The sequence below is a fragment of the Saimiri boliviensis genome, chromosome 13 (assembly GCF_048565385.1).
Source record: "Saimiri boliviensis isolate mSaiBol1 chromosome 13, mSaiBol1.pri, whole genome shotgun sequence".
Classification (NCBI taxonomy): Eukaryota; Metazoa; Chordata; class Mammalia; order Primates; family Cebidae; genus Saimiri; species Saimiri boliviensis.
Genome location: NC_133461.1, coordinates 66,354,444 through 66,382,330, shown reverse-complemented (window position 1 = coordinate 66,382,330; position 27,887 = coordinate 66,354,444). Strand labels below are relative to the sequence as shown.

Sequence of the window (27,887 nt, the reverse complement as noted above, 5' to 3'; positions counted from 1 at the left end):
AATTCCACCTTTAGGGATATACCCAAGAGAATTGAAAGCATATATCCAAACAAAAACTTGTAAATGAATGTTTATAGCAGCCTTACTCATAATAGCTAAAACAGGGAAACAATCTAGATGTCCATCAACTGGTGAAGGGATAAATGAAATATGATATATCCATACAACAAACTATTACTCATTAATAAAAAGAATTTTTAAAAAAGAATGAAATACTGATACATGCTATAGCATAGATGAATATTAAACACATTCAGCTAAGTGAAAGAAGCCAGTCACAAAAGACCACATATTATACAAATCCATTTATGTGAAATGTCCAGAATAAACAAATCCATAGAGACAGAAAATACATTAGTGGTTGCCTAGGACTGGGTTGTGTGTAGTGGCAATCAGGAGTGACTGTTAATGATACATGTTTCTTTTTGGGATTATGAAAATGTTCTCAAATTAGTTGTGATGGTTACATAACTGAATATTCTAAAAACTAATAAATTATGCATTTTAAATGGGTAAATTTTATTTTATTTTACATTTTTTTTTTTTTTGAGGCTGGGTCTTATTTTGCCACCCAGGCTGGAGTGCAGTGGCATGATCACAACTTACTACAGCCTACACATCCTGGTCACAATCCATCCTCCCACCTCAGCCAATCCTGGGCAGCTGGAACTACAGGCGTGCATCACAACACCCAACTAATTTTTGTATTTTTTGTAGAGATGGGGCCTTGCCATGTTCCCTAGGTTGGCCTTAAACTCCTGGGCTCAAGCAATCCACCTGCCTCGGCCACCCAGTGTTGGGATTACAGGCGTGGGCCACCTCTCCCAGTTAAATGGGTAAATTTTATAGTCTGTAATTTATATCTTAATTAAGCTATTTAAAGTTTTGTTGTTGTTGTTTTTAGATGGAGTCTCGCTCTTTTTGCCCAGGCTGGAGTGCAATGGTTCGATCTCGGCTCACTGCAACCTCAACCTCCTGGGTTCAAGCGATTCTCCTGCCTCAGCCTCCTAAGTAGCTGGGATTACAGGCATGCGCCACCATACCTGGCTAATTTTCTTTTCTATTTAGTAGAGATGGGTTTTCACCATGTTGGTCAGGCTGGTGTTGAGCTCCTGATTTCAGGTGATTCACCCACCCACCTTGCCTCCTAAAGTGCTGGGATTATAGGTGTGTGCCACCATGCCTGGTTAAATTTTTTTTGTTTGTTTTGTTTTGTTTTGAGACGGAGTTTCGCTCTTGTTACCCAGGCTGGAGTGCAATGGCGCGATCTCGGCTCACCGCAACCTCCGCCTCCCGGGTTCAGGCAATTCTCCTGCCTCAGCCTCCTGAGTAGCTAGGATTACAGGCACGTGCCACCATGCCCAGCCAATGTTTTGTATTTTTAGTAGAGACGGGGTTTCACCATGTTGACCAGGATGGTCTCGATCTCTTGACCTCGTGATCCACCCGCCTCGGCCTCCCAAAGTGCTGGGATTACAGGTTTGAGCCACCGCGCCCGGCCTTAAATTTTTTTAAATTAGGACTTTGATTGATTAGTATTAGCTTTGAAGTTCTCTTTAAAAAAAAAAAAAGAAAAAAAATATATATAGGACTTTGAAAGCTTAAGAGAGGTAAACATACACTGTTTTGGGGTATAATCTCTAAATTTTTGGAGATTTTAATTTTTCCTTTATACTTTTCTGGGCTTTCCAAGAACATGTATTTTTACAATTGGAAAATTCAGAAAAGAATAAATGTTGCGAAGATGTAGAATTCTGGCTGCCCATGGTGGCTCACACCTGTAATCCCACCACTTTGGGAGGCCAAAGTGGGAGAACTGCTTGAGGCCAGCAGTTTGAGACTAGCCTGGGCATCATAGGAGACCCTATCTCTAAATTAAAAAAAAAAAAAGATGTAGAATACCACCCCTCCCAACACCTGCCATACACCCACAGCATCAACAACAACAAAACCTCCTGAAAACCAAGAATATCATTTGAGGGAGAGGTGAGTTGGCACCTGAGTTCACGGTTGTCGACCTGGATAACTTGTGTGAAGAATGAAATGGTGGTAAACTGCAGCTAAACAAGCCAAGGGCAGCTGGTAAGAGGACATTGTGAAGGTACTGGCTTGGGATTTTCCCAGAATTGTGATAAACAAATATTATATGAGAAAGATAATTTTTGTATCCTTGGCCAGAATAATTGGAACAGGCTAGTAAAAATGCTGTTAGTATGGTTTTGAAGTGGTTAATACCTTGGTCAGGTTATTGAGTGAGAAACAGAATGAAGGGGTGACTCCTAAAATGTTTCAATGACAAAATCCTCAGGGAATAGTGACGGCTTAGATGGAATTAGAGATTATACCAAGACCATACATGTTGAAAGACTAGAAGTTCTCTTGACACAAGAGAAGTTGGTGAAGAACCATTTTGACAAAAGCAGTGAATGTGATGATACACAAATTCTATTACCATTATTTAGAATCAGGATTCCAATGTTTTAGTTCTAATTCTTCTATTTGCTTTCTTTTTTTTTTTTTTTTTTGAGACAGAGTCTCGCTCTGTCGCCCAGGCTGGAGTGCAGTGGGGCAATCTTAGCTCACTGCAACCTCTGTCTCCCAGGTTCAAGCAATTCTCTTGCCTCAGCCTCCTGAGGACCTGAGACTACAGGCACACACTGCCATGCCCAGCTAACTTTTTGTATTTTTTAAGTAGAGATGGGGTTTCACTGTGTTGCCCAGGCTGGTCACAAACTCCTGAGTTCAGGCAATCTGCCTACCTCAGCCTCCCAAAGTGCTGGGATTATAGGTGTGAGCCACTGTACCCAGACTTTTTTAGACAGAGCCTTACTCTGTCACCCAGGCCAGAGTGCAGTGGTCCAATCTTGGCTCGCTACAATCTCCACATCCTGGGTTCAAGCAATTCTAGTGCCTCAGCCTCCCAAGTGGCTGGGATTAAAGGCATGCGCCACCATGCCCATCTAATTTTTGTATTTTTAGTAGAGACTGGATTTCACCATGTTGGCCAGGCTGGTCTCGAACTCCTGGTCTGAAGTGATCCGCCTGTCTCGGCCTCCCAAAGTGCTGGATTACAGGTGTGAGCCACTGCACCCAGCCCCCTATTTGCTTTCTGATCTTTGTCAAAATATCTAACCTTTTTGGGCTTCGATTTCCTTTATTTTCATAACGGTAATATCAATTTCTACTTCACAGGGCTGTTTTAAATAAATCAGAAAGTACATAAAAGCTCTTCTGTTCTTAACAGGCTGGACACAGTGACTTACAACTATAATCCTACCACTTTGGGAGGCCAAGGCAGGTGGATCACTTGAGGTCAGGAGTTTGAGACCAGCCTGGCCAACATGGTGAAACCCCATCTCTACTAAAAAATTACAAAAATTACCTGAGTATGGTGGTGGGTGCCTGTAGTCCCAGCTACTCAGGAAGCTGAGACCGGAGAATCGCTTGTACCCAGGAGGCAGAGGTTGCAGCAAGCTGAGATCATGCCACTGCACTCCAGCCTGGACAACGGATCGAGACTCCATCTCAGAAAAAAAAAAAAAAATGCCTGGTACATGCTCTCAAAAATGTTCCATATACACGGTAATATTACCATTGGGGAACTGGTGTAAAGGGGACACAGGACATACTGGCACATTTTTTTAAACTTCATGTATTCTATAATTGTTTACAAATAAAAAGTTAGAAAATGTATTAGCTATCTTGTCTGGGAATTGTACTGTGTCATTGTGCTAATATTTTTCTCAGCAAAGGAAGGAACCAAGGACCAGGAACATGGAACAATTTGTTACAAAGACTTACAGAGAAGTGAAATGAGAATGGAAGTGATTTCTTCTGAATCATATTACCACAGAGCAGCCTTAATGTTAAGGGAGTTTAGAATCAAGGCAGTTGGCCAGGTGCGGTGGGGAGGCCAGCACTTTGGGAAGCCTAGGTGAGTGGATCACGAGGTCAAGAGATGGAGACCATCCTGGCCAACATAATGAAACCCCATCTCCACCAAAAATACAAAAATTAGCTGGGCATGGTGGTGCACACCTGTAGTCCCAGCTACTCGGGAGGTTGAGGCAGGAGGATTGCTTGAACCTGGGAGGTGGAGGTTGCAATGAGCCGAGATCGTGCCACTGCACTCCAGCCTGGTACCTGGCGACAGAGTAAGACTCTGTCTCAAAAAAAAAAAAAAAAAAAAAAAAGTATCAAGGCAAAGGCAGTTAACCACTGAACTTATCTGGGTTTGAATATGTGGTTTGCTATGGTTTATTTCCTGGTTCAACTTGGCTCATCCATTCAGATTCAGAATAATAAACATTTAAACGTTTAAAATAATAACCATGGAAAATGATAAGCATTTCCTCCACACATACTCTGTGCCTGGCATTGTGGTAGGCTCTTCCATAAGGCTTTAAAGGCAATTGCAACTAAAGTTTTTTGAATTACAAGAGAAAGGCACAAAGGAAATTTACTACACCCACTCTAATCCATTTAGTGCTCACTGTTTAAACATCTTTGTTTTCTCTTAATGAAATTAAAATGTGTGGAACAAATGGTTCAGTGGGGAATCCTTTTGGCTTTAGTAACCTGGAGCACTAGGAAAAACATGGGAGTAGAGAACATGGTGGATAAGAAACAGAGGGTTTATTTTCCTTTACACTCAGTTTACAGTAGTGATTCCAGTAGGATGCACTATTTTGTTCAGAAAAAGCTGATGCTAAACAGAGCTGAAGTTGTGTTGCATTCTGGGGGCAGTGTTAGCTCCTGTAAATGGAGAAAGAACAGCCTGAATCAAGATAACTCTGGATAGAGCTCCTTTCTGTAAGTATTTTTCCCCTCTATTCTTTCTTAAGGACAGTGTGAGAAAATGTCTCTTTAGCTGATGTGAATAAAGAGATCAAATATCTTTGAAATACTATGAAAGCTCTAGGAAAGGCTAAGACTTCACATTCAGAATATCATCTTGACAGGGAGATTTAAAGTGGGATAGACAAAGCACAGAGAGGAGGACAAGTAAAATTTCACACAAATATTTACCTTTATGCAATTTATAGAAATGTATAGTAGGCTTTAGGTAAGAGATTGATGATTAATTAAAAAAAAATTTTTTTTTTTTGAGACAGTCTCATTCTGTGTCCCAGACTGGAGTGCAGTGGTGTGATCTTGGCTCACTGCAACCTATGCCTCCCGGGTTCAAGCAATTCTCCTGCCTCAGCCTCCCAAGTAGCTGGGATTATAGGCATGTGCTACCACCCCAAGCTAATATTTTGTTTTTTAGTAGAGACAGAGGTTTCAGCATGTTAGCCAGCCTGGTCTTGAACTCCTAACCCCAGGTGATCCACCAGCCTCAGCCTCCCAAAGTGCTGAAATTACAGGCCTGAGCCACCACACTGGGCCTAAAAATTGTTCTTCTTATTTGAAAATGAGTCTATGAGGGACAGTTTGTCAACCTGGCTCCAAAAAAAGAGAGAAATGAATGTTAAAATTTTGTTTAATGCGTTCCTTTCAGCAGCACTTATACTAAAGTTGAACCAATACAGAGAAGATTAGCATGGCCCCTGTGCAAGGGTGACATGCAAATTCATGAAACTTCCTATTTAAAAAAAAGTAAAAAAAAAAAAATTTGTTTAAAAATAATTTTTATCACATAAATATTTCTCCATTTTTTAGACTGTTTTTCTTTTCATCATTTAAAACAGTAAATAATAGATCTGTCTTTATATACTTTCAGTTTCAGGAATAATTCTGAAGAAAAAAGTAAATGGTTCAATCACTGATACAAAAATGAACAAACATGATAGTGGCAAACAATGTCAGGTGAGTTTTTGGGAGTTTTGTTTGTTTATTAGCAATGTTTTTCCCCATGATATTTTTAAATGTTTGTTTGTGGTTGAAAAGCCAAACGCATTAATTTCTAAGGTTCGTTGGCTGCTAAGAAAAATTGTCATTGTGGCCAGGCACAGTGGCTCATGCCTGTAATCCTAGCACTCTGGGAGGCTGAAGCAGGCAGATCACCTGAGCCCAGGAGTTTGAGACCAGCCTGCGTAACATGGCAAAACCTCATCTGTACAAAAAATATCAAAATTAGGTGTGGTGGTGTCCACCTGTAGTCCCAGCTGCTCAGGAGGCTGAGGTGGGAGGATTGCTAGAGCCCAAGAGGTGGAGGCTCCAGTGAGCTGAGATTGCACCACTGCACTCCAGCCTAGGTGACAGAGCAAGACCCTGTCTCAAAAACAAACAAAAACTCTTTCATTATCATTTATAAGAGGACTTATTCTTAAAAATGCAGGCCCTAGTACTCACATAGTTGGATGATACTTTTAGAAAAATGACTTAGGACACTCCCCCTATGTTTTACACATTTCAGTGGCAGAGCAGGATAACAATTCAGACTGCCTGTGTGCTCTAACCACGGATGACACACAGCTCTGCCATCCACAAGCTGCACTGTAAATGAAACTGGGGTAAAGGTACATAGAATAATGATTACTATTATTTAAATATTATTTCTTATAAGAAGGGAACAGAGTGCAGTTTGTAAATACTGATTTTAAAACTCCTTTATTTTAGAAAGGAGAAAGTTAAATGTAAAAAACACATACTTGTGCTGAACCATGAATGATATAGTGTCACTGAAATACCTAAAAACTATATTGCTTAAAGGCACTTGCTGCAATGTGTAATTCCACTAAGATGATAATCAAATGCACAGCTCTTAAATATAGAAAAATGATACAGATCCTCCTCCTTTGCTGCGCTTCCCACAGAATACTGAGATAAAACTTATTGAGGCCTAGCTACCAAAGGCAGAATTAGTTGTCTCATATCCTAGACTAGCATTTGGTATATAACCCTTATTTTATCATGATTACTGAGAAATGTGTCTAATTCGACTGTATAGATCAAGACAGTTTTCTTTGTCTTCGTGCATCCAGTGGCTGAAGCACAGTTGGCACTCTGTAGATTTTGTGTTGTTGCAGTGAGATCACCAGTTAGTATAAAGAGTTGATTTGGGCCACGTTTGGTGGCTTACACCTGTAATCCTGGCGCTTTGGGAGACCAAGGCTGGAGAATCGCTCGAGACCAGGAGTTCAAGACCTGCCTGGGCAAAACAGTAGAATCACGTCCCTACAAAAATTTTTTAAAAATTAAAAATCAAAAAAATTAGCCAGGTGGAGTGGCCTGCGCTTTTAGTTTCATTTACTTGGGAGGCTGAAATGGGAGGATCTTTCAAGCCCAGGGCTTCCAGGTTACAGTGAGTCACGACTGTGCCACTGCATTCCAGCCTGGGCTACAAGGCAAAATTCTGCCTCTAAAAAAATTTTTTTTTAATGAAAAAAAGAGCTGATTTGACTCTTTTTTCTCCCATTTACCCAGAATTGCTAAAGTGGTAGATATTGACAAGGTAGTTCAGCAGGGCAAAACTCTCAGGGCTTGAGTCAGTCTAGAGACAGATTTCTGTTGATAGTTGTGAATTTCTAACTCCTTTGTGATTCTAAGATTGTCAGCTGAATTCACAGAAGGACATTCAGCAAAGGGGGAAGAGAAATGGCCTTTAGTTTTAATTATTTTATAGTTGAAAAATTAGATACATACCTAGAGTTATGGGGTCTGATTTTTACTACGCCTAGAAATTTCATACAGACTATATAATGTCTTTTTATCTTGTCAGTAATATCTGATAGGGATTTTTTTTTTGGACTAGCTATGTGTAGAACCCATATTATTACACAGATTTAGGAATCTTAGAGGATCTGATTCCTTAATGTCTGAATCTTCAATGGCATTAAATGCCAATACATTGTCCTTGGTCAAGAGTACAAAGCATAAAGGAACAAGCTAATTAACTATTTAGAATTCCCTCTTCTAAGAGACCACATGGCCAAAGTGACATCATGACACAGCTTGTTCTGTTGGTCACTGTAGGAGACGACCATTTTGGAGGCCTTGGGTAGAGCTGGAGGCAGAGCCATGGAGGTAGAACGGTGTCGGAAAACCTGGGTTTAGCCCCACTTTGTACCTGGGCTCTTGAGCTAATCCCTTAAGTCATGTAAAACAACAAGACTAATAAAGTCTGGGATACAGACTTGAACAGCTCAAGCGCTGCCAAAAGTATTTAAAAGACAAAAGCGAATCATAGGCGCCTTTTCCCAATCACCTCCTAGACCTTAACAACCGTGCTAGGTTCCCTACATTCTTCGTTTCATGCCAATAACCCCACGAGGCAGATAACGGCTTCATTCTCCACATGGGCCCCAGTCCCACCAACTAACTGGCTGAATCAGGATCTGACCCCAGGCCTGCCACCGTTCCCGCCGGTGGATCGCCCTCCATGTCAGCTAGAGTTAGCAGGACGTGGGAGTAAAAACCCGGCGCCCCAGCCTTCAGCGTGCTGCACGAGGAAGCTGGCTGGGCAGGCATGACTTTGTCAGTCAACCACCTCGCAGCCGGGCCCTGGGCTTTGTTAGCAGCCACTTGGCGAGGGCTCCGGGCGGTTGGGGAGGCGGCGCTTCCTTCAAACGGAGGTGGGACCCCGGCCCCGCCGACCTCGGAGCCGCCCCCGGCCCCGGATCGCCGACGACGTACGTGCAGGCCTGGGGATGGGGCGCGGGCGGCAAGCGGCGCGCCCGCCGAGAAGGCTGCGGCCGGCGGGGCGGTGGGCGAGGCCGGTGACCCAATAAAGCGGCCGGGCCGCGGGAGGCCCCACCCGGCCGGGTTCCGGCACTCGCCGCAGGGTCCCGGCCGGCGGCAGCTTGCGCGCCCCTGTCCGCAGCGCTCGGCGTGAGGGCGGCTCGGGCCGAGGGTGTGAGGCCGCGCCGCCGGGCCGAGGCCCGGCCGGGAGCTGGGAAGGCGGGAGGCGGGAGCGCCGGCCACCCGGGAGCCGCGCGGAGGGGCAGGCGGGGCGGGGCGCGGCCTGGGTCCCCGGCGTCCGGGAGCCGCGCCGCCCGCTGCAGGCCCGGGCCCTCGGCCCGCCCCGCGCGCGCGCGCCCCCGCCAGCCCGGCCCTCCTCCTGCCCGCCGCCCCTCCCGCGCGCGTCCACCGGCTCCCCGGCTCGCGCCGCTCCATGTAGCCCCGGATCCCCCGGCGGCCGCGGAGGAGGGGGCGACCACAAGATGGCGGGTACGTGGCCCCCTGTTCTCCGTGCGGCTGCGGCGGCGGCTCCCCGCGCCCACCCGTCCTCAGCTGCCGCCCTGAGTGGCGGCCGGGCCGGGGCCGGCGCGGGGTCCCGGCGCGGGGAGGCGCCGCCGGGGCGGGAGGGAGGGTGGCGGGGGCGTCGCGCCGGGCCCCGGGGCGCTGACCGGGCCTTTCTTCTCTCCCCTCGGCGCAGACCTCTCGCTGCTCCAGGAGGACCTGCCGGAGGACGCGGACGGATGTGAGTGGCCCGGCCTCGCGGTGGCCCGGCAGCCGGCGGGGAGCGGCCGGGGAGGGCGGGCGGCGGCGCGGCCTGGGCCGACTAAGGGGACGCTGGGCGAGGGCGGCCCCCGGCGGGCCGGGGTGGCGATTTGGGGGGAAAATCGCGCGTCCGTGAGGAAACGGCGCGCCCTGGTTCCGCTGGGGGAGGGAGACGCCCCGAGTAACGCCCAGTTCGCTTTCCGCCCTGTGTTCTCTTCTCCCGGCGCCCCCGAATCGCCCGCGGGCTCCCCAGTGGCGAGGCCGTCTGTTTCGGAAGGAGAAGCAGGTGGGGCAAGATCTGAAGCGGGGTTTGGGGGTGTGTTTCTGCCCCTGGCGTCCCCCTTCCCCCGTCACTTGAGGAAGGAAGAGGCTGGCGCGGGAGGTGTGTTTCCTCGGAGTCGCTCGCCAGGAGCTCCCGGGGCCAGCGTGGGCTCCGGCCAGCCGACTGGGCTGCCGACCCCGTTTTGGATCCTCTGAGGATGACATACCTGTCATTTTACTTTGGCTTGTGGCAGTTTTTAGATGGTTCCCGGTTTGATTTGTGCATTACAGAAAGGTTAGAAGGTGTGGCCTCGTCAGGAATGACTAGGTTTAGAGAGCACGTTTCTTTAATGCAGATGTTCAGAAGTCACCAAACCCTCCTTCGGTGTTAACAGTACGGCTTTCCTTTGAGGTACTGAAGTTTTTAGAGTTAACTCTTATTTTTTGAAACAAAGTTTTTGGCGTTTCCTGATGGCGACGGAATTGATACTTAGAAAGAATTTTTCTTCTTATCTGTACTTTTCTAAGCCTCAGAAAACAACTTGGGTCACGACAGGAAAGACAAAGAGGTAAGCTTGTATTGAAAGAAGTGACAAATTTGCAGTGAATTTAAAATAGCTTCTATTCATGCTAATCTTACAAAACAGTGACCCATCAAAAAAAATCACTCGGTTTTGAGATGCATTTTTAAAATGAAGAATGTGCAAAATGTGTAAGCGTAGATCTTGGGATACGTAAGGGACCAAGAGGTTGTTCTGAGATGATAACCATAGTAGAATTGTAGTCTGTTTAGTGGAAAGCCTACTGGATGCTGTGACGGACTGTGTGATACCTGTGTAAGGAATTCAGAAATGGCTGCAGTTTGAAATTACTCTCTTAAATACTCTATAGTTAATCCTTAGCGCTGTCTAATGTGGTTCCCTAACTCGGAGTAATCTTAATTTTTAGATTCCTGGTTGTTTTGAGTAAAGTAAGGGGGATTTACTATTTAGATGGATTATCTGAAATGAGTTAATTTGCCTTTAAAGTAGATGAACCACATCCAAACTTTTGCCAAGTCTGTATTTTTAGTGGGGTGGCTCTAAACAGCTTTCTTAAAGGGAGCAATACTCATGAAGGGCAGCTTTAACATTTTGTTTAATGTTTACTCTTAGGCCACTTCTCTGCCTAATAGTAAGTTTGAGATATTATTTAAGGCAGCTATTGACTTCAGATCTCTTGCCAGGTTAGGATTGGAGAAGTGGCCCTGATTATGTTATCTCGAGGAGGGCTTTTTATTTTTATGTTTGATATAAATATAAGATTCATTCAGCAAGTATTTATGACTGTGTGGAGCAAAAACTTGTTACTCCTGAAGGATGAAATGCAGTATCAGTTTCTTCCATGGCCCCCAAGCAGCACAGTGTAGAGGGGAAGGCATACCTGTGAAAAATTCAACCAAGAGTTTAAAGACTCTGCTGGGTGCTGGGGATGGAGCTGTGAGAAGGATGGGCACAACCTATGCCCTCTAGTGGTTTACTAGCAGTTTGAATCTAGGTGTACAGTACAGTATCATAGTTATAGACTGGAGCCAGGCTGCCCTGTTCATCTTAGCAGTGTCTTTTGGGGCACACTGGGGCAACTCACTTAACCGCCCTAAGCCTTGGTTTTATCATTTGTGAACAGGCATAAGAAATATTACCTACTTCCTAGAGTTGTTCAGGGACGTATGTGAGTTAGTGCCTGTGAAGCACTTGGAACAATTCCTGGTAAACAGTGATGATTATGATTATGTTTGTTCTTATGAGAAAAGAGCAAGGGAAGCTTAAAAGAAGAGCAGAGAAGGAAATGCTGATGTTGAACCTTACCGAATGAAGGGACTTACAGATGCTGCCAATGCTTGCAACTTTTTTTTTTTTTTTTTTTTTTTTTTTGAGGTGGAGTTTCTCTCTTCTTGCTCGGGCTAAAGTGCAATGGTGCAGTCTCAGATCATAGCAACCTCCACCTCCCGGGTTCAAGTGATTCTCCTGCCTCAGCCTCCCGAACAGCTGGGAATTACAGGCGTGTTTCACCATGCCAGGCTAATTTTGTATTTTTAGTAGAAATGGGGTTTTGCCATGTTGGTAAGGCTGGTCTGGATCTCCCCACCTCAGGTAATCTGCCCACCTCGGCTTCCCAGAGTGCTTGGATTACAGGCATGAGCCAGTGTGCCTGGCTGCAACTAACTTTTTAAAGAGTCTGTTTCCTATGCATTTTAATTTAGGATAAAACAGACATTGAAGGCGTAATAGTTATTTACATATTTATAATTTGGTTGAAGGCTTTGTTAGAGTAAGTGCTTATTTTTCTCAGTTACTAAAGTTTTTACAGGTGGTACCTTTACCCAGAATATTCAGGAACAAAGGACCCTTGGACATATGGCCAGTTGAAGGACCACTTCCCATCTCTTGCGAAGGGAGAAAGAATGAGGAGAAATACTGGCCATGGTGCCTCCTTAGACAGCAAGATGGTAAGGGAGTGAGAAAGCTGTCACATCCTGTAGAAGCTGAAGAAGGTAGAGGACCTGACTTGCAGAGGGAGTGGAGCTTGGGCTGCCCTTACAACACGATTGTTATCTCATGAGCCTGAATTTTTCTGTCTATGGCAAAACACCAGAGTATGGAAGTCAACCTCCAGGGTAGTTGTAAACAAGTCCTACTACTTTAGCCAAGCTAGGTGTAGGTTGGGCCTTGGTATGGGAAGAAATTATTTTCTGGTCAAGCTCCAGAATCTTGGTTGTGCATCCTAAATGCAGAACCTGGACTATGAGGGAAGAGAGAGTAAGTTCTTTTGCATAGATAATCTAGGAAAGGACCTGGCTGGTGTCTCGAACTTGAAAGCAGGGCATTGCCAGACATTGGTCAGAGACTCAGGTCTTTTGATTTGATTTAAGCCCCTGTCTCTGTACAGAGGCATAGAGCTGGGGAAAGGGTTGGTCAAAGACTAACTTGATTGATATCTTTGGAGAAAAAAAAATCCTAATGGGGAAAAAATGGATGGTATTGTATATATATGTCAAAAGGTCATAAAGGTAAGTAAATGACATCATTAGTAGGTACTACTAAGTTTAGGAGAATAATGCAGTAAAAACTATGTATATGTATTTAAGTTTAAAAGTGATACCTTAAATACTGTATCGTGAAATACTTTGAATTTCAAATTGAAAGCAAACCAGTGACTTCATTTGAATATAGGTTATCAGTAGATTTCAGAGTTGGGTAAACCCTTTATAAGTTGTGTTGCGTTGTTTGTTTTTGAGACAGAGTTTTGCTCTTGTTGCCCAGGCTGGAGTGCAATGGTGCAGTCTCAGCTCACAGCAACCTCTGCTTCCTGGGTTCAAGCGATTCTCCTGCCTCAGCCTCCTAAGTAACTGGGATTACAGACATGTGCCACCATGCCCAGCTAATTTTGTATTTTGTGTAAAGACAGGGTTTTTACGTGTTGGGCAGGCTTTGAACTCCCAACCTCAGGTGATCCACCTGCCTTGGCCTCCCAAAGTGCTGGGATTACAGGCGTGAGACACTGTGCCTGGCCCCCGTTTTAAGTTTTTATAGCTAATTATGTTCCTTGAATAATGGGAGACAATAAAAAATTGTAGATGTTTAGAGAAAATTATTTCAAATTTCTATTTTAGTTTGCAAAGATGCAATATTGATTCACATTAAGTTGCTAGATTTCTAAAATGAAGTAAGACTTAAGATAGTTAAGATTTGATGAGGTAATGCTTCTAAAAATAATTTCATTGAAGGAGTTTTATTAAAATTTAAACTCTTATCAAAGTAGTATGTTGAAGAATGCTCTTTTTAAAGAATGGCTATGTAACAGTAGTTTACAGTGCCTTTCATACACAGGTTATTCACAGCAGTCCTGTGATGTGTATGCTATGGTATTCTAATAAGTAAGTTGACTAACATCCAAAGGGACTAAAGAAACAAAACTCCTAAGTTTAGATAGAAGTTTAAGCTAGGTCTTCTGATTCTAAATATCGTATTTTGATTATTATATTTTCTTTAATCACCCACTTTAAAATATTCATCAACCCAAACTTTTATAGGCAATTTGAACTCATTCTTAAAGAACCCTTGAAAGTTAATCTAGGATGCTGCATGTGGTTTAGTTTACAGCTGGAGAATGATAGAGAGGACGGAGCTTGGGTATAATACAGCTTATTTAGTAGTTTTTAACTAAGTATAAGGTTATAACTAAGTATAACTTAGTTATAACTAAGTATAAGGTTGAAAACTTTTTAAAGCTATGTTATTGAGTGTGCCATACGACAAATTTTTTCATGTTGAGGTTTTGGAATCCTTTTACATTACACTGTTTTTTTGGGTTAAACCCAAAGGCATTGTTGAAGTAGAGTGAAGGATGGGTGTAGAACTAACTGAGGGTAACTGCCTGGACCACACTCCATGCAGAATCTCCAGGCCTTCCGACCACTTTTCAAAATCAGCTCTTATAAGCTTTGAGTCCTTGCTGCTGGGGGAGGTGAGGAGCAAAATATTGGGACTATATCTAGTAGTTGCCAGGGAATCATTCAGAAACCTTAGTAAGGTGCCCTTGAACATCAATAATATTTAGGAGTATTGTTACATAGGGATTTGGGAGGGTGAGTCATGAGACTTGGTAGCCTGTTTTGACTGCTGTCAACAAACCTGGATGGAGAAATCTTTATTTAGAGATAATATAATTGATATCCTAGCGAAGAGTGCTTTTAAAATGGTTTCAGTGGTACCCACGTGTGTGTAGGATCAATTAATGATACCTCAGCTAACAACTCCCCACATAGAATAGGAGAGAGAGAAACGAAGGGACGGAGGGAGGGAGAAAAAAAAGGCAGGAAACCCCTTTGTAAATATGAATGGGTCTGCAGTTTCATGATCCACTGCCCTCTCCCCCTTCCCCAGAAAAAAACCAAAACACCTAAATGCATAGTTTTTGTTTGTTTCTGACTATGGAAGATAAATAAACCTCAGGAGGTAAAAGTTCAGAAGTCTGCCACCTTATTTGTTTTATCTCCGGTTTATTATTTCTGATCCTTTTCCCTCAGTCTCCTCAAAACAATGAATTTATGTTTATTAAACTATTGTTACCTTGATCCCATGTTTGTATTATATCTTCTTTTATGTTTTTGAGTAAAAGAATTTGAAAGTCCCTAGATTAGGGTTTTGTTGTTTTTAAATTAGATCTGAGAATAAACCTAACTTAGTGTTTTGGTCAGAAGTCTAGATGGCACACCTATGAAATTTTGACTGAGGAGGTTAAAAGGCCTATATTCTCTCTAATTTCTATAGAGTGTCTGGAACCTGCTCTGCTTTTAGCACAGATCTTTGTGCTGGAAATCACCAATGCTTCTTTCTCCACAAATCCATTTCTTTGCTCTCGTAACTTTTAAATCATTTTAGCTCCTATCTCCCTAGACTAAGGAGCAAAGTTACTTTCTGAGCTTATTGATACGAATTTGGTTGGTATTGAGCATCTGTCATGCAGTTATTCTGGAAGACATCTCAGTATAGTTTTGTTTATGGGAAAGAACACTAGGCTTGGTAAGCCTTGAGACCTGAGTTAATATTCCTATCCTGCCATTTGTTCTTTTTAAAATCTGAGCAAGTTGACTTTTTTTTAGCTTTCTATCTTTGAAATGTTGATGGATTTTGGATCATCTCTAGTTTTTTGCTGTTACAAATAGAGCTACTCTGAACATTCACACACAAGTCTGTGGATATATATGTTCTTTCTCTTGGGTATGTATCTAGAGGTAGAATGGCTATTTTAAATTTTTGAGAAACTGCTGGCCCCATGGTGGCTCAGGCCTGTAATCCCAGCACTTTGGGACGCCGAGGCAGCTGGATCACCTGAGATCAGGAGTTTAAAACCAGCCTGGCCAACATGGTGAAACCCTATCTCTACTAAAAATACAAAAAATTAGCTGGGTGTTGGGGTGCATGCCTGTACTCCCAGCTACTTGGGAGGCTGAGGCAGGAGAATCGCTTGAACCCAGGAGGCGGAGGTTACAGTGGGCTGGGATTCCACCATTGTACTCCAGCCTGGGCAACAAGAGCTAAACTCCATTTCAGAAAAAGAAAAACTGCCAAACTCTTTTCCAAAGTGGTTATATCATTTTCCATTCTCACCAAAAGTGTATGTAAGTTCCAGGTCCTCCGCATCGTTGGCAACACTTAGTGTGAGCAGTCTTAATTTTAGCCACTCTGTTAAATGTATAATAGTATTTGTGGCTTGAATTTGCGTTAATGACTGTGTTACTCTTTTTATGTGCTCATTTGCCATCTAAATATCTCCTTTGGTGAAGTGCCTTTTCACATTTTTTGTTCATCTTTGGGATATTTCCTTATTAAATTTTGAGAGTTCCTTATGTATTACGGATACTTAAGATACATACAAAGGCAAGTGAACCATCATGTGCCCACTACTCGGTTTCAACTTTTATTTATCTGTTTCAAACATGGGAATTTTGGTGGAGAAAGAAGAGACAGCCAAAGTACTTAACTAAAGTAGTCATTCCACTGTTGGAATTCTCTCATTACTGCTAAGATCTGAATTTATATTCAAAGTCAGATTTGATATCCTTGTCTTTTTTTTTTTTTTTTTTTTTTGAGACAGGGTCTGGCTCTGTTGCCCAGGCTGGAGTGCAGTGGCATATCTTGGCTCACTGCAGTGTCTGCTTCCTGATTTCAAGTAATCCTCCCACCTCAGCCTCCTGAGTAGCTGGGACCACAGGCCTGCACCACCATGCCTGGCCAATCTTTTTGTGTTTTTGGTAGAGATGGGGTTTTGCCGTGTTGTCTAGGCTGGCCTTGAACTCCTGAGCTCAAGCAATCCACCTGCCTTGGCCTCCCGAAGTGCTGGAATTAAAGATGTGAGCCATTGCACCCAGCCTGATGGTAGATCACTTTCATATTTAAATCTTTGAAATTCATTTTTTATAGAAAGAACTCACTTACTCAAGATTTCATTTATTTAAGATTGGTGGCAATTTGGACCTGGGTTAGTTCAAATTTTATATGTGGATTACCTGTGGGAAAAAAGATTACTACCAAAGTAATTAGTTAATAAGACTGCAAAGAAAATGTTTACTCACTGAAGAGAAGAAATAACACATCTATAAATCTATAATGTTTGGGAGATCCACACCCAGCAAGTGCTTTGATATTACCTTTCTATTAAATAGTGTTTGTATACATAATCTTGGTAATTAACTTGAAACTTGAGATAAACATATCACTACTGTATTATATAGAAATACGTTATACATATAGCATACAAATAAATTTAATATAAGTACGTATGTAAGTATACATATAGTTTATGTCAGTAAATTATTCTTGCCTTAAATTCATTTGTGCTATAGGACACTTTTGCATTTGTAAGGATTTAATAAGCTTTAGTATTGAAGGAAGGATTTCTGATTAACATTATTTATGTTATTGCAAAGTACAAAAGTGAAGCTTGACATACCTGTTGCTTGAGACTATAAAGATTAAGTTGTATGGTCCTTCAAATTTATGTTATTTATCTATTTCCATTAATATTCTTTCTCCAAGTTGTGATTTATTAATTGGGTTTCTGCTATTTCACTAGATGAGGGGTTGAAAAGTTTCTGAAAAGTTTCTGTAAAAAAGGCCAAATAGTTTAGTTTTTGTGGACCATATGATCTTTGTTGCAGCTACTCAGATCTGCCATCATAAGGTAAAAGCAGCTGTGAAAATACAGAGGTGAATGAGCGTAAATATCATCCAATAAAGTTTTATTTACAGAAATGGAAGGTGGGCCGGTTTGGTTTGCTGGCTGTAGTTGACCAGCCACTTCACTGTACTGTAAAATCCAAGATTTGTAACATTTTTATTCTTGACTCATCACAGAGTACTCAGCAATACATCTCATCGATACTTATTTGCTAAATAAATCTTGATGTTTTAAACCAAGCTAAAGACCATAAACCTAATTTGGGGTCAAATAATGAAATTATTTTTGGTTGGACGCAGTGGCTCACACTTGTAATTGCAGCACTTTGGAGGCCAAGGTGGATGGATCATGAGGTCAGGAGATTGAGACCACTCTGGCTAAGACGGTGAAACCCTGTCTCTACTAAAAATACAAAAAAAAAAAAAAAAAAAAAAAAATTAGCTGGGTGTTTTGGCATGTACCTGTATTCCCAGCTACTCAGGAGGCTGAGGCAGGAGAATCACTTGAACCTGGGAGGAGGAGGTTGCAGTGAGCCAAGATTGTGCCACTGCACTTCCAGCCTGGGTGACAGAGCGAGACTATGTCTCAAAAAAAAAAAGGAAAGAAAAAATATTTTTAAAAACAACTTATTTTTAAAACTTTCAGACCTATACAAAAGCTGCACAGATATCTTAATGAATTCTCAACTCTTCACCTGATTTCAACTGTCGTTAACATTTTGCCAGTTTGCTCTGTATTTCTCTATATAATTATGTACACACACACACAGTGTAGTCCATACATTATTATTAATTTTTTGGTGTACCATTTGAGAATAGGTTGTGGTCATGGGGGCCTTTAGCCTATATCTCCTAAGAACAAGGGTTCTTTTACTATCAAAGTAATGAAATTTAGGAAATTTAACTTTGGTACAATTCTGTTATACAATACTGAAATATCCCCAGTAATGTCCTTATGGCAATTATCTTTTGCTGTAAGGATATTACCTGCAAACTTACTAGTTTGGAACAATTTCTCAGCCTTTACCTTTCATGATATTGACATTTTTGAAGAGTTCATTTGGTTTTATCTGTTTCCTCATGATTTGATTCAGGTTGTGCTTTTTTTTTTTTTTTTTTTTTTGTCAGGACTGCTACATAAGTGGTATTGTTGTTTTCTCAGTGTTTCATATTAAGTGGCACCTGATAGCAGTGTACATTACTGGTAGTGTAGAGGTGATGTCTATCAAATTACACCACTATAAAGATTCTTTTTTTCCTGTTGTAATTCTAAGGGAAACAATTTGACAATAGGGAAACATCTCAATTTCAAACATTTTAAAATTACAGTTAGAATATGTTGATGATTCTTGTCTGAATTAATTGCATTTACTAGCTAAAATTCTGCTTTATAGAAGAGCCTGCTCTTACCCGCTATTCATTTGTTGGTATATTTATTTGTTAAAATTTCATTTTAAAGTCCCACATCTGTATAAGGTAACTTACATTCTATGGTGTATCTCCTTATCTTTCATTTTCTAAAATGTAAAGTCTTGGGAAACAAAAGAAAATTTGGCAGATTTATTGTGGCCTAAGCAGTATCAAGGGAAAATTGAAGGGAAGGATTGACTATCAGCTTTTTTCTGTTTTATGTAGGATTATTAGAGGTTATATAGGGAATAAAAGGGTGTTTTGATCAAATTTGATAAAAGGTTGTACAAATTAATCAGTTCTCTTTGGCATGATACTTCTCAAGGCATTAATATACTACTAGTGAATATCTTAGAGAAGGGTAAAGTATTTTAAATAAACCCTTGACTCATCAAGTATCCCTATGGACTACATTTTCATTAACAAATATTAATGAATGTGTCTCCATGAGAAGCACTGGACTCTGTTTTTTAGACAATTGAAAGATTAGCAAGACAATCTTTAGTGAATTTATATGTGTTGGGGAAGGGGAGGGAAAGGGGAGGTTGGAGAATATTAAAAAAAAGCAAAAAAACCAAACATTGTAATTACTGGTGGAGTGAAAGCAAGGGGACCCAAGACAGCAGGGAGTTAAAAGGAAGAAGAGGCCGGGCACAGTGGCTCACGCCTGTAATCCCAGCACTTTGGGAGGCCGAGATGGGTGGATCATGAGGTCAGGAGTTCAAGACCAGCCTGGCCAAGATGGGGAAATCCCATCTCTATTAAAAACAAACAAACAAAACAAAACAAAACAAAACAAAACAAAACAAAAAGAACAACTCTTAATTAGAAAATTGAAAATGCTTCCTGTATGTTGTTTGTAATAGGTTAATTTAAGCTGAGATAAGGTTAAAGAGGACAGAAATGGGACAGATGAAACCACATAAGCCAGAAAAGTAGTGGGGCATGTTGTAGAAAATTGACTCCCCATGGGCTGTGTGCAGGGTACAAAACTAGGTTGGAGCCAGATCCTGGAGACCCTTGAATTACAGCATGAGAAAGTTATACCTTAGTTCAGCGGGCGGAATGATGGGGCTTGGGAGGGAGGGCAGGCAGGGCATGTATTGAACAGAGTGGGAAGATTGAAGTGGTGCTGATAATATAAACTGAATTTGAATGAGGGGAGGCTGGGAATAGATTGATCCAGGCAATTGTATTAATAATAGTCTAGGACCATGGTCTTTAAACTTTATTGCTGCATACCTACTAAAATAATTTTGAAAACTCTGTATCATATATTTTAAAGTTAACATCTAAAATTTTCTCCATAAAATTTTACCATATTTGCAAAGGATATAATTTCCAGTGTGTTATAAATATCAGTATTTTAAACATAAAGTTGTATCACTTTTTAAAAATGGACTCTAAATACCTTGGCACTTGGATACCCACTATTCATTTTTTTAAACTCAGAAGTATTCAGATAAGACCATAAGAGACAAATAAAAAAATTGTAAATAAATTCTTTACATTGAGAATCTTGCATTTTTTTCTTTTTCTTTTCATTTTCACACAGAAATTTACCTTGATATATTTTCATTCATGCTTGAGAGTTTTGATTGCCCAGTCACATTTCTTTGCACCAAAATTATGTAAAGAGAAATTTAAATTTTATGCTGGGCAAGGTGACTCACACCTGTAATCCCAGCACTTTTGGATGTTGAGGCAGGAGAGTCACTTGAGCCCAGGTGTTTGAGACCAGCCCTGGCAGCATAGTGAGACTCCCAGTTCTACAAAAAAAAAAAAAAAAAGAAAGAAAAAAAGAAAGAAAAAATAGCTGGGCATGGTGGCACATGCACTTGTAGTCTCAACTAGGGAGGCTGAGTTGGGAGGACTGTGCGATCCTGGGAGGTCGAAGCTGCAGAGAGCCATGATCACACCAGCCTGGATGACAGAGTGAGATTCTGTCTCAAAAATTAAAAAACAAAAAAAAGTTTAAAATTTTAATTTCCTTTTATTATAAAACTTAACATTTTATTGAGTTTCCATTATTAATACTCAGTTGGGGTCAACCAGAATATATTAAAAATTATGAAAAAACCTGGTAAATAGCATTTTATCAAAAAGGCATCTCAATGGAAATGGATGGGAATTTTACAAAATAATTATGTATTCATGGATAAGTAGAATTTATTGCTTAGAATGAGATAGTAACATTTCTACTTTTCATTTTAAGAACTGTAAGCACTGAGAAATTTTGTTGCCTAAATAAGTCAATGGGAAGGGAAATGGTTTCGTTGGCAGTGCCACTCATTTTTCTGAACTGCTTCCAATGTATGTGCAAAAAAATTATTTTTAATGAACTTTGTCTTTCAATATTTTTGAAATATTTTTGAAATTTGTTGAATTTTTTTGAAATTTGTTGAAATATTTCAGCCAAGAGTTGAAAACCATTTGACTTATAAAAGTATTTATTACAGTCCTTAAAGGGTTGATCTCTTAACATTTTCATCAGTATTTCAAAGGGTTTCATTTTTTAGCATAGAAGGTTTTTTCCTACTTTGGAGCAGTGCATCCTAGTAGCTTTGAGATGGTTTAGAGATATGCCTTTGTCAGATTAAACCGTGAAAGGAAAAGCCTTAGATCCAAAACCCTCAGGCATGTTTTTGAGGTAGAAAGCCCTGGAAGCTGGGGTCTGGAAAATCCGTTAGAGTTATCCAATCTGATAAAATTGTAATTATTAAGTTATAAATCTTCATGTATCTTCATGGGGTTTGAATACCCCAGTTATTCAAAAATTTGTTGTCAGAGCCTCAATTAGAGTGCTGGGAACTTAAAAGGAGAGAATAGATACAGAATACTTTATAAAAGTAGAATTTTTCTTTTAAGTAGAATTTATGGTTCTTAGGAATTGATTATATATGAAGGCAAAAAAGATAGTGTTTTAAACAAAAAATGAAGACCTCACCTTTGGTACCTGAAGGAGAGTGGGAGAATAATGGTGATTGGAAAGTCATGAGGATGAGCGGATTTTATGAGTAGTTTGGACAATTTAGTTTTCAGGACAAATATGACATGGAGGTGGAGATTTTACAGTGTACTTGCAAATATGGCTCTGGGGATCAAGGCAAGAGGATGTCATGGGTCATCTGCACTATATGTGATAGCTGGAAATGACTTGGTTTACCAAGGAGGGGAAGAGAGTATGTAATGTATATGTATGAGGATAAAAGTATAGGGAAAACTACTACATAAAAGAGAAAGAAGTGGCCGGGCACGGTGGCTTATACCTGTTAGTCTCAGCACTTTGGGAGGCCGAGGTGTGCGGATCACAAGGTCAGGAGTTCAAGACCAGCCCTGGCCAACGTAGTGAAACCCTGTCTCTACTAAAAGTACGTAAAAATTAGTCAAGCATGGTGGCTTGTGCCTGTAATCCCCAGCTACACAGGAAGCTGAGGCAGGATAATCGCTCGAACTGAGGAGGTAGAGGTTGCAGTAAACCACAGTCGTGCCTCTGCACTCCAGCTTGGGCAACAGAGTGAGACTTCGTCTCCAAAAAAAAAAACAAAAGAAAGAAGCAAGAAATGTCCAGAAAAGTAGAAAAATGCTCAGGATTGTGCACTTCCAGAGAATTTAAGATAATTTTTGGAAGAGGGTGTTGGGATGGTGGGTGTCAGCATTATGAAAAGCTGTAGAGAAATAAGACCAATAGGTCTGAGAAGGATTGTTGATCTTTGAGAAGTGAATCACAGAGTAAAAGAGAAGACATTTTTTTTTTGTCTTGGTGAAGGCTTCCAAGGGGAACTATACCTTTAGGAAGTTTGACTGGGGAAAAAAAAAAAAAAAGCCATTTTAGGGAATAGCAAGCTTAGGTTCTAGATTCACTGTGAAAGGAAAAACCCCATGTAGTGAGACTGGTCCTTAAATAACTTTCTATGGATTGTAAAGTACAGTTCCATGGCGACATTCACCTTCACCATTGTAACATTATTGTTTCTATGGTTGAGTCCTGGGTGAGGTGGTCGGAGTTTAAGAGCCATGTTGTTGGAAAAATATGTGTCTTCAGACTGTGACAACATGAGTTTTTGAGAGTCCTGTGGGGGCGTTTTGAGAATCCTGTGGGGACTGAGACCAGCTGAGGGAATAGCACTTCCCCATCTCCCTCTCACACTCTGAAGTCTGTGTATACTCACTGAATTGGATGTATGGTGTCGAGTGCACTATTCAGACTCTTCTCTTTCTTGCTTTTCTCATGGTTGCTGGCACTTTTTTCCCCCTGACTTGGCAGAACAGAGTAAATGCATGTGTGATGATAATAAGGTAGGAATGGAAGTTGTTTTTTTTTTTCTTGAAGATGGTTTCTGGGACTTTTAATAAATAGAGATTTGGAACATCTTCTGAAGATTGTAAGATTTGGTAAGAATTGTAGATTCAAATTCTTATTGAATGAACATGAAATCAACTTGAATTTGTAGTATATTTGAGCATATTTAACAAGGAATAGTATTGATGCAGGTGGAGAATACAGTTGGCCTTCCACGTTCAAGATTCCACATCTGGGGATTCAGCTGTGAGTTGAAATATTTTTTAAAATAGAAAACAACTGAACAATTTAAAAAATACAGTATAACCAACTATTTACATAGCATTTACATTGTTTTAGTTATTTTAAGTAATCTAGAGATGGTTTAAAATATAAAGGAAGTTGTATATAGATTATATGCATATACTACATCTTATATCAGGGCTTGAGCATCCTTTGATTTTGGTATTCATTGAGGGTTGGTCCTGGAACCAATACCTGCAAATACCAAGAGATGACTGTATTGTACTCCTGAGAAGGTTAGAACTTCTGTGTATTTATTCCTTCCCCCTCTTGGTTTTTGACAGCTAAGAGTGGTAGAATCATTGGAAGAGGAGTGTTAGGTAATGAGGCCTGAAATTCTGTTAGAATGCTGTATGAAGACAGAGGTCATCTTGCTTGGAAATGATAACATGATCTTATTTTTTTTTAAAAAAGATCTTAATAATTGATAATTGTAGTCAGATTTTATTCTGGTATAATTGAGTAAGTATATACCTTGCCTGGAGTTGTGTGTTGTTCAGAGAATACTGTTCAAATGAGTCAAGTTGTTCTTGGAAAAATCTCCAATGTCATTCTGAATCGCAGAGTAGTAATGTGATTTCTCTAGCTAGGTAAGATGATTTTGCAAAATGTATTAATGTTACTTTTTAAAAATTAGAAAGCAGAATTTATTTTGGTTGGTCATATTTCCCTACTCCTTCTGCCTTGCTTCTCTATCAACCCTATGCCCCAGCTATACCAAATTGCTTGTAATTTTGCAGACATGAAATAGTTTTCTTTGACCCCGTATCTTTGGATTTTTCTGCTTAGAATGCCCTCCTTCTGCTCTCTGTCCTGCTTGGCAAATTGCAGTGTATTTTCCAAGAACTGACTTGACTTTGAAACCTTCTCATACCAGAGCAGACTTAGAAGAATAAGAATAATTAATAGTTAACAGCATATTTTGTTTGCTTACACTCTTAAACCATGTATCTTAGTAGAGTATATATGTCTATATATACACACACATACATACAGTATATACCCATATATGTACATACACACACAATTTTTTGTCTAGTTTTTATGGTACGTTCCTTGTTTGGTGCCTGACATTAGATAGCATATGTGCTGTCGGCTGGGCATGGTGGCTCACACCTATAATCCCAGCACTTTGGGAGGCCGAGGCAGGTGGATCATCTGAGATCAGGAGTTTGAGACCAACCTGACCAACATGGTGAAACTCCATCTCTACTAAAAATAAAAAATTAGCCTGGGGTGGTGGCATGCACTTGTAGTCCCAGCTACTGGGAGGCTGAGGCAAGATAATTGCTTGAACCGGGCCAGGTGTGCTGGCTCACGCCGGGGGTAATCCCAGCACTTTGGGAGGCCAAGGTCGGTGGATCATGAGGTCAGGAGTTCAAGACCAGACTGGCCAACAGGGTGAAACCCCATCTGTACTAAAATATACAAAACATAGCTGGGCATGGTGGCTCATGCCTGTAATCCCAGCTACTTGGGAGGCTGAGGTAGAATAATTGCTTGAACATGGGAAGCGAAGGTTGTGGTGAGCTAAAATTGCACCACTGCATCCCAGCCTAGGCAACAAGAGCAAAACTCTGCCTCAAAAAAAAAAAAAAGATGATTGCTTGAACCCGGGAGGCAGAGGTTGCAGTAAGCCAAGATTGCACCACTGCACTCCAGCCTGGGCGATAGAATGAGACTCCATCTCCCACCCTCCAAAAAAAGATAATGTATGCGCTATCCTATTTATATTAAGACTACTACTTTTTAATTGAATGAAAACGATTAAAAACACATGGTTTTCCTACTTACTGGTTGAATGAAATGAATGAAAACAAAAACATGGAAACTACATACAGATTTTCTGTATCTAGAAGCAAACCGAAATGCAAAGTGGGAGGGAATATTTGCTTATTTGCCTGACACACTGTTGCAGGCGTTATCACTGTCTTAAAAGTCTTAACCATTATGTTATAGATAAATGCAATAAATGACAAAACAAGGGACTTGAACCCATATCTTTCTTACCTTAAAAATCTTCTGTTCTTTTCACACAACTTTTGCTATGACTATGTAAAATTTTATGGTGGGCCCAATTTTTTTTTTTTTTTTTTTTTTTTTTTTGAGATGATGTCTCGCTCTGTCACCCAGGCTGGAGTGCAGTGGTGTAATTTCAGCTCACTGTAACCTCCTCCTAAATTAAAGCAATTCTCCTGCTTTAGCCCAGCTACCTTTTGTAGTTTTAGTAGAGACAGGGTTTCACCCTGTAGTCCAGGCTTGTCTCAAACTTCTGACCTCAAACAATCAGCCCACCTTGGCCTCCCAAAGTGCTGGGATTACAGGCGTGAGCCACCACTCATGGCCAAAGGAAAGGCGCAACTTTAAAACTATTGCATTTTAGACACTTTAAAAAAGCAAAAATTGGAATTTCTCTTCTATTTTGGATTTCTATATTAGATTCAGGGAACTGCAAGTATTATAGAGGATACTTGTAGAACTATGACAATTGTTTTGTCTCTTCTATTACATCATCTCATATCTATACAAAAAGACATTCAGTTCTATAGGTAACAAGGATTAATGTCATTGTTTTATTGTTTCGTTACCTTGTCATCTGCCTTCCTGATGTTCTCTTTATTTGTATTGTAACATATTTGATTCCTTTCATGATTTGGAACTAGAAGGTTATATTCAGCCTAATTTATGTTTAGCAGCAGTTTTCAAAGGGTCTTGGAGATAAAATGGACTAAAACTTTAAGTATAGGGCATTAGTTTATATCCTAGGTTTTCTATTCCTATTAAGAATTCTATTCTTTTGGCCAGGCACAGTGGCTCACGCCTGTAATCTCAGCACTTTGGGAGGCTGAGGCGGGTGGATCACTTGAGGCCAGGAGTTCAAGACCAACTTGGGCAACGTGGTGAAACCTCGCCTCTACCAAAAACACAAAACTCAGTGGGGCGTCGTGGCTTGTGCCTTTAATTCCAGCTGCTTGAAAGGCTGAGGCTTGAGAATTGCTTGAACGTGGGATGCGGAGGTTGCAGTGAGCCGAGGTTGCACCACTGTACTCTAGCCTGGGTGACAGAGCAAGACTCTGTCTCAAAAAAAAAAAAAAAAAAAAAAAAAAGAATTAAATTCTTTCAGTATTTTATTCTATTCTGTTAAGGTTCACCAAAAACCCAATTTTCAATTAAAAGATGTGCCACATAACTTTTTCGTGGAATCTTTATAATTAAATATTAGGTTTTACAAAATGAAAAATATTTATTGGAAATCTGTCTTGAGCTTACAAGTGATCTTCCTTTTAATTTTTTATCCTGGCTCCCCTTCAGCTAGCAATGACAGCTATTTAAGATTGTAAGTTTGTAAGGGAAAAAGGAAGTATTAGAATTTTGGGAGAACAGATATAATTAGAAAAAGCATTTCAGAGTGGTCATTGTTAATATATGCTTTTTAAAAAAATTATATACTTATTTTGGAGACAGAGTCTCACTCTGTTACCCAGGCTGGAGTTCAGTGATGCGATCTTGGCTCACTGCAACCTCCACCTCCCAGGTTCAAGTGATTCTCATGATTCAGCCTCCTGAGTAGCTGACAGGCACCCACCACCATACCCAACTAATTTTTTTGTGTTTTAGTAGAGACGGGGTTTCACCGTGTTGTCCAAGCTGGTCTCGAACTCCTAACCTACAAGTGATCTGCCTGCCTCAGCCTCCCAAAGTGCTGGGATTACAGGCATGAGCCACTGGTGGCCAGTATATGCTTAAAAAAAAAAATAACAATAACCACGTGGACACACTGTATTATATGCTTTTTGGTCATTTAAAAAATTCAAATAACAATTAAAAGATTTTTTTTTTTTTTAACTTCATCAGTGAAAGAGGCTGGATTTTAAAAGCCTTGGAACAGTATAGGCCTATTGCTACTATTATAGTGTTCAAGAATCCATAAACTTTAGTTATGCAGAACTACATAAGAAAGAATTCAAGAGTCCTGAGGTACTGACCCTTTTATAATTATGAAATGTCTCTATTTCTAGTAATACCCTTTGTCTTTGATCTATTTTGTCTCATAATAATATAGCCCTCCAGCTTTTTTTTCCTTTTTTTTTCTTTCTTTTTTTGAGATAGGGTCTTACTCTGTCACCCAGGCTGGAGTGCAATGACACTATCTTGGCTTACTGAAACGTCTGCGTCCCGTACTGAAGTGATCCTTTCACCTCAGGCTCCCAAGTAGCTGGAACCACCATTAGGTGTGCACCACCATGCCCAGCTAATATTTTGTATCTTTTATAGAGATGGGGTTTTACCATGTTGCCCAGGCTGGTATTGTCTGAAGCTCCTGAGCTCAAGCAGTCCACTTACCTCAGCCTCTCTCCAAGTGCTGAGATTACAGGTGTGAACCACCACACCCAGCCTCCAGCTTTCTTATGTTTACTATTTTGTGTTATATCTTTAAAAAAAATTATTTTCAACCTATTGGTTGAAATTTGTCTTAAAAATGGATCTCTGGTAGACAGACTATATTTCTGATAGTCTGATAATCT

General features: G+C 40.8%; 1 protein-coding gene and 1 non-coding gene across 5 annotated transcripts in view; both read left to right on the top strand.

Moving 5' to 3' along the window:
- The first annotated feature begins 5,487 nt into the window (after nt 1-5,487).
- LOC120361698 (U6 spliceosomal RNA) lies at nt 5,488-5,594 on the top strand. Its single transcript, XR_005577838.1, has one exon. It is a non-coding gene; the product is annotated as a U6 spliceosomal RNA (small nuclear RNA).
- Nucleotides 5,595-9,002: 3,408 nt separating this feature from the next.
- Nucleotides 9,003-27,887, top strand: part of PPP4R1 (protein phosphatase 4 regulatory subunit 1) — an 85,564-nt gene continuing 66,679 nt past the window's right edge. For 2 of the 4 annotated variants that reach the window (XM_039463533.2, XM_039463532.2), the window contains exons 1-2: nt 9,003-9,111; nt 9,320-9,364. In XM_039463533.2, coding sequence (XP_039319467.1) covers nt 9,105-9,111; nt 9,320-9,364 — 52 coding nt within the window. In that variant the 5' untranslated portion in view covers nt 9,003-9,104. The other 2 variants (XM_074383774.1, XM_074383773.1) reach the window with 2 other exon arrangements.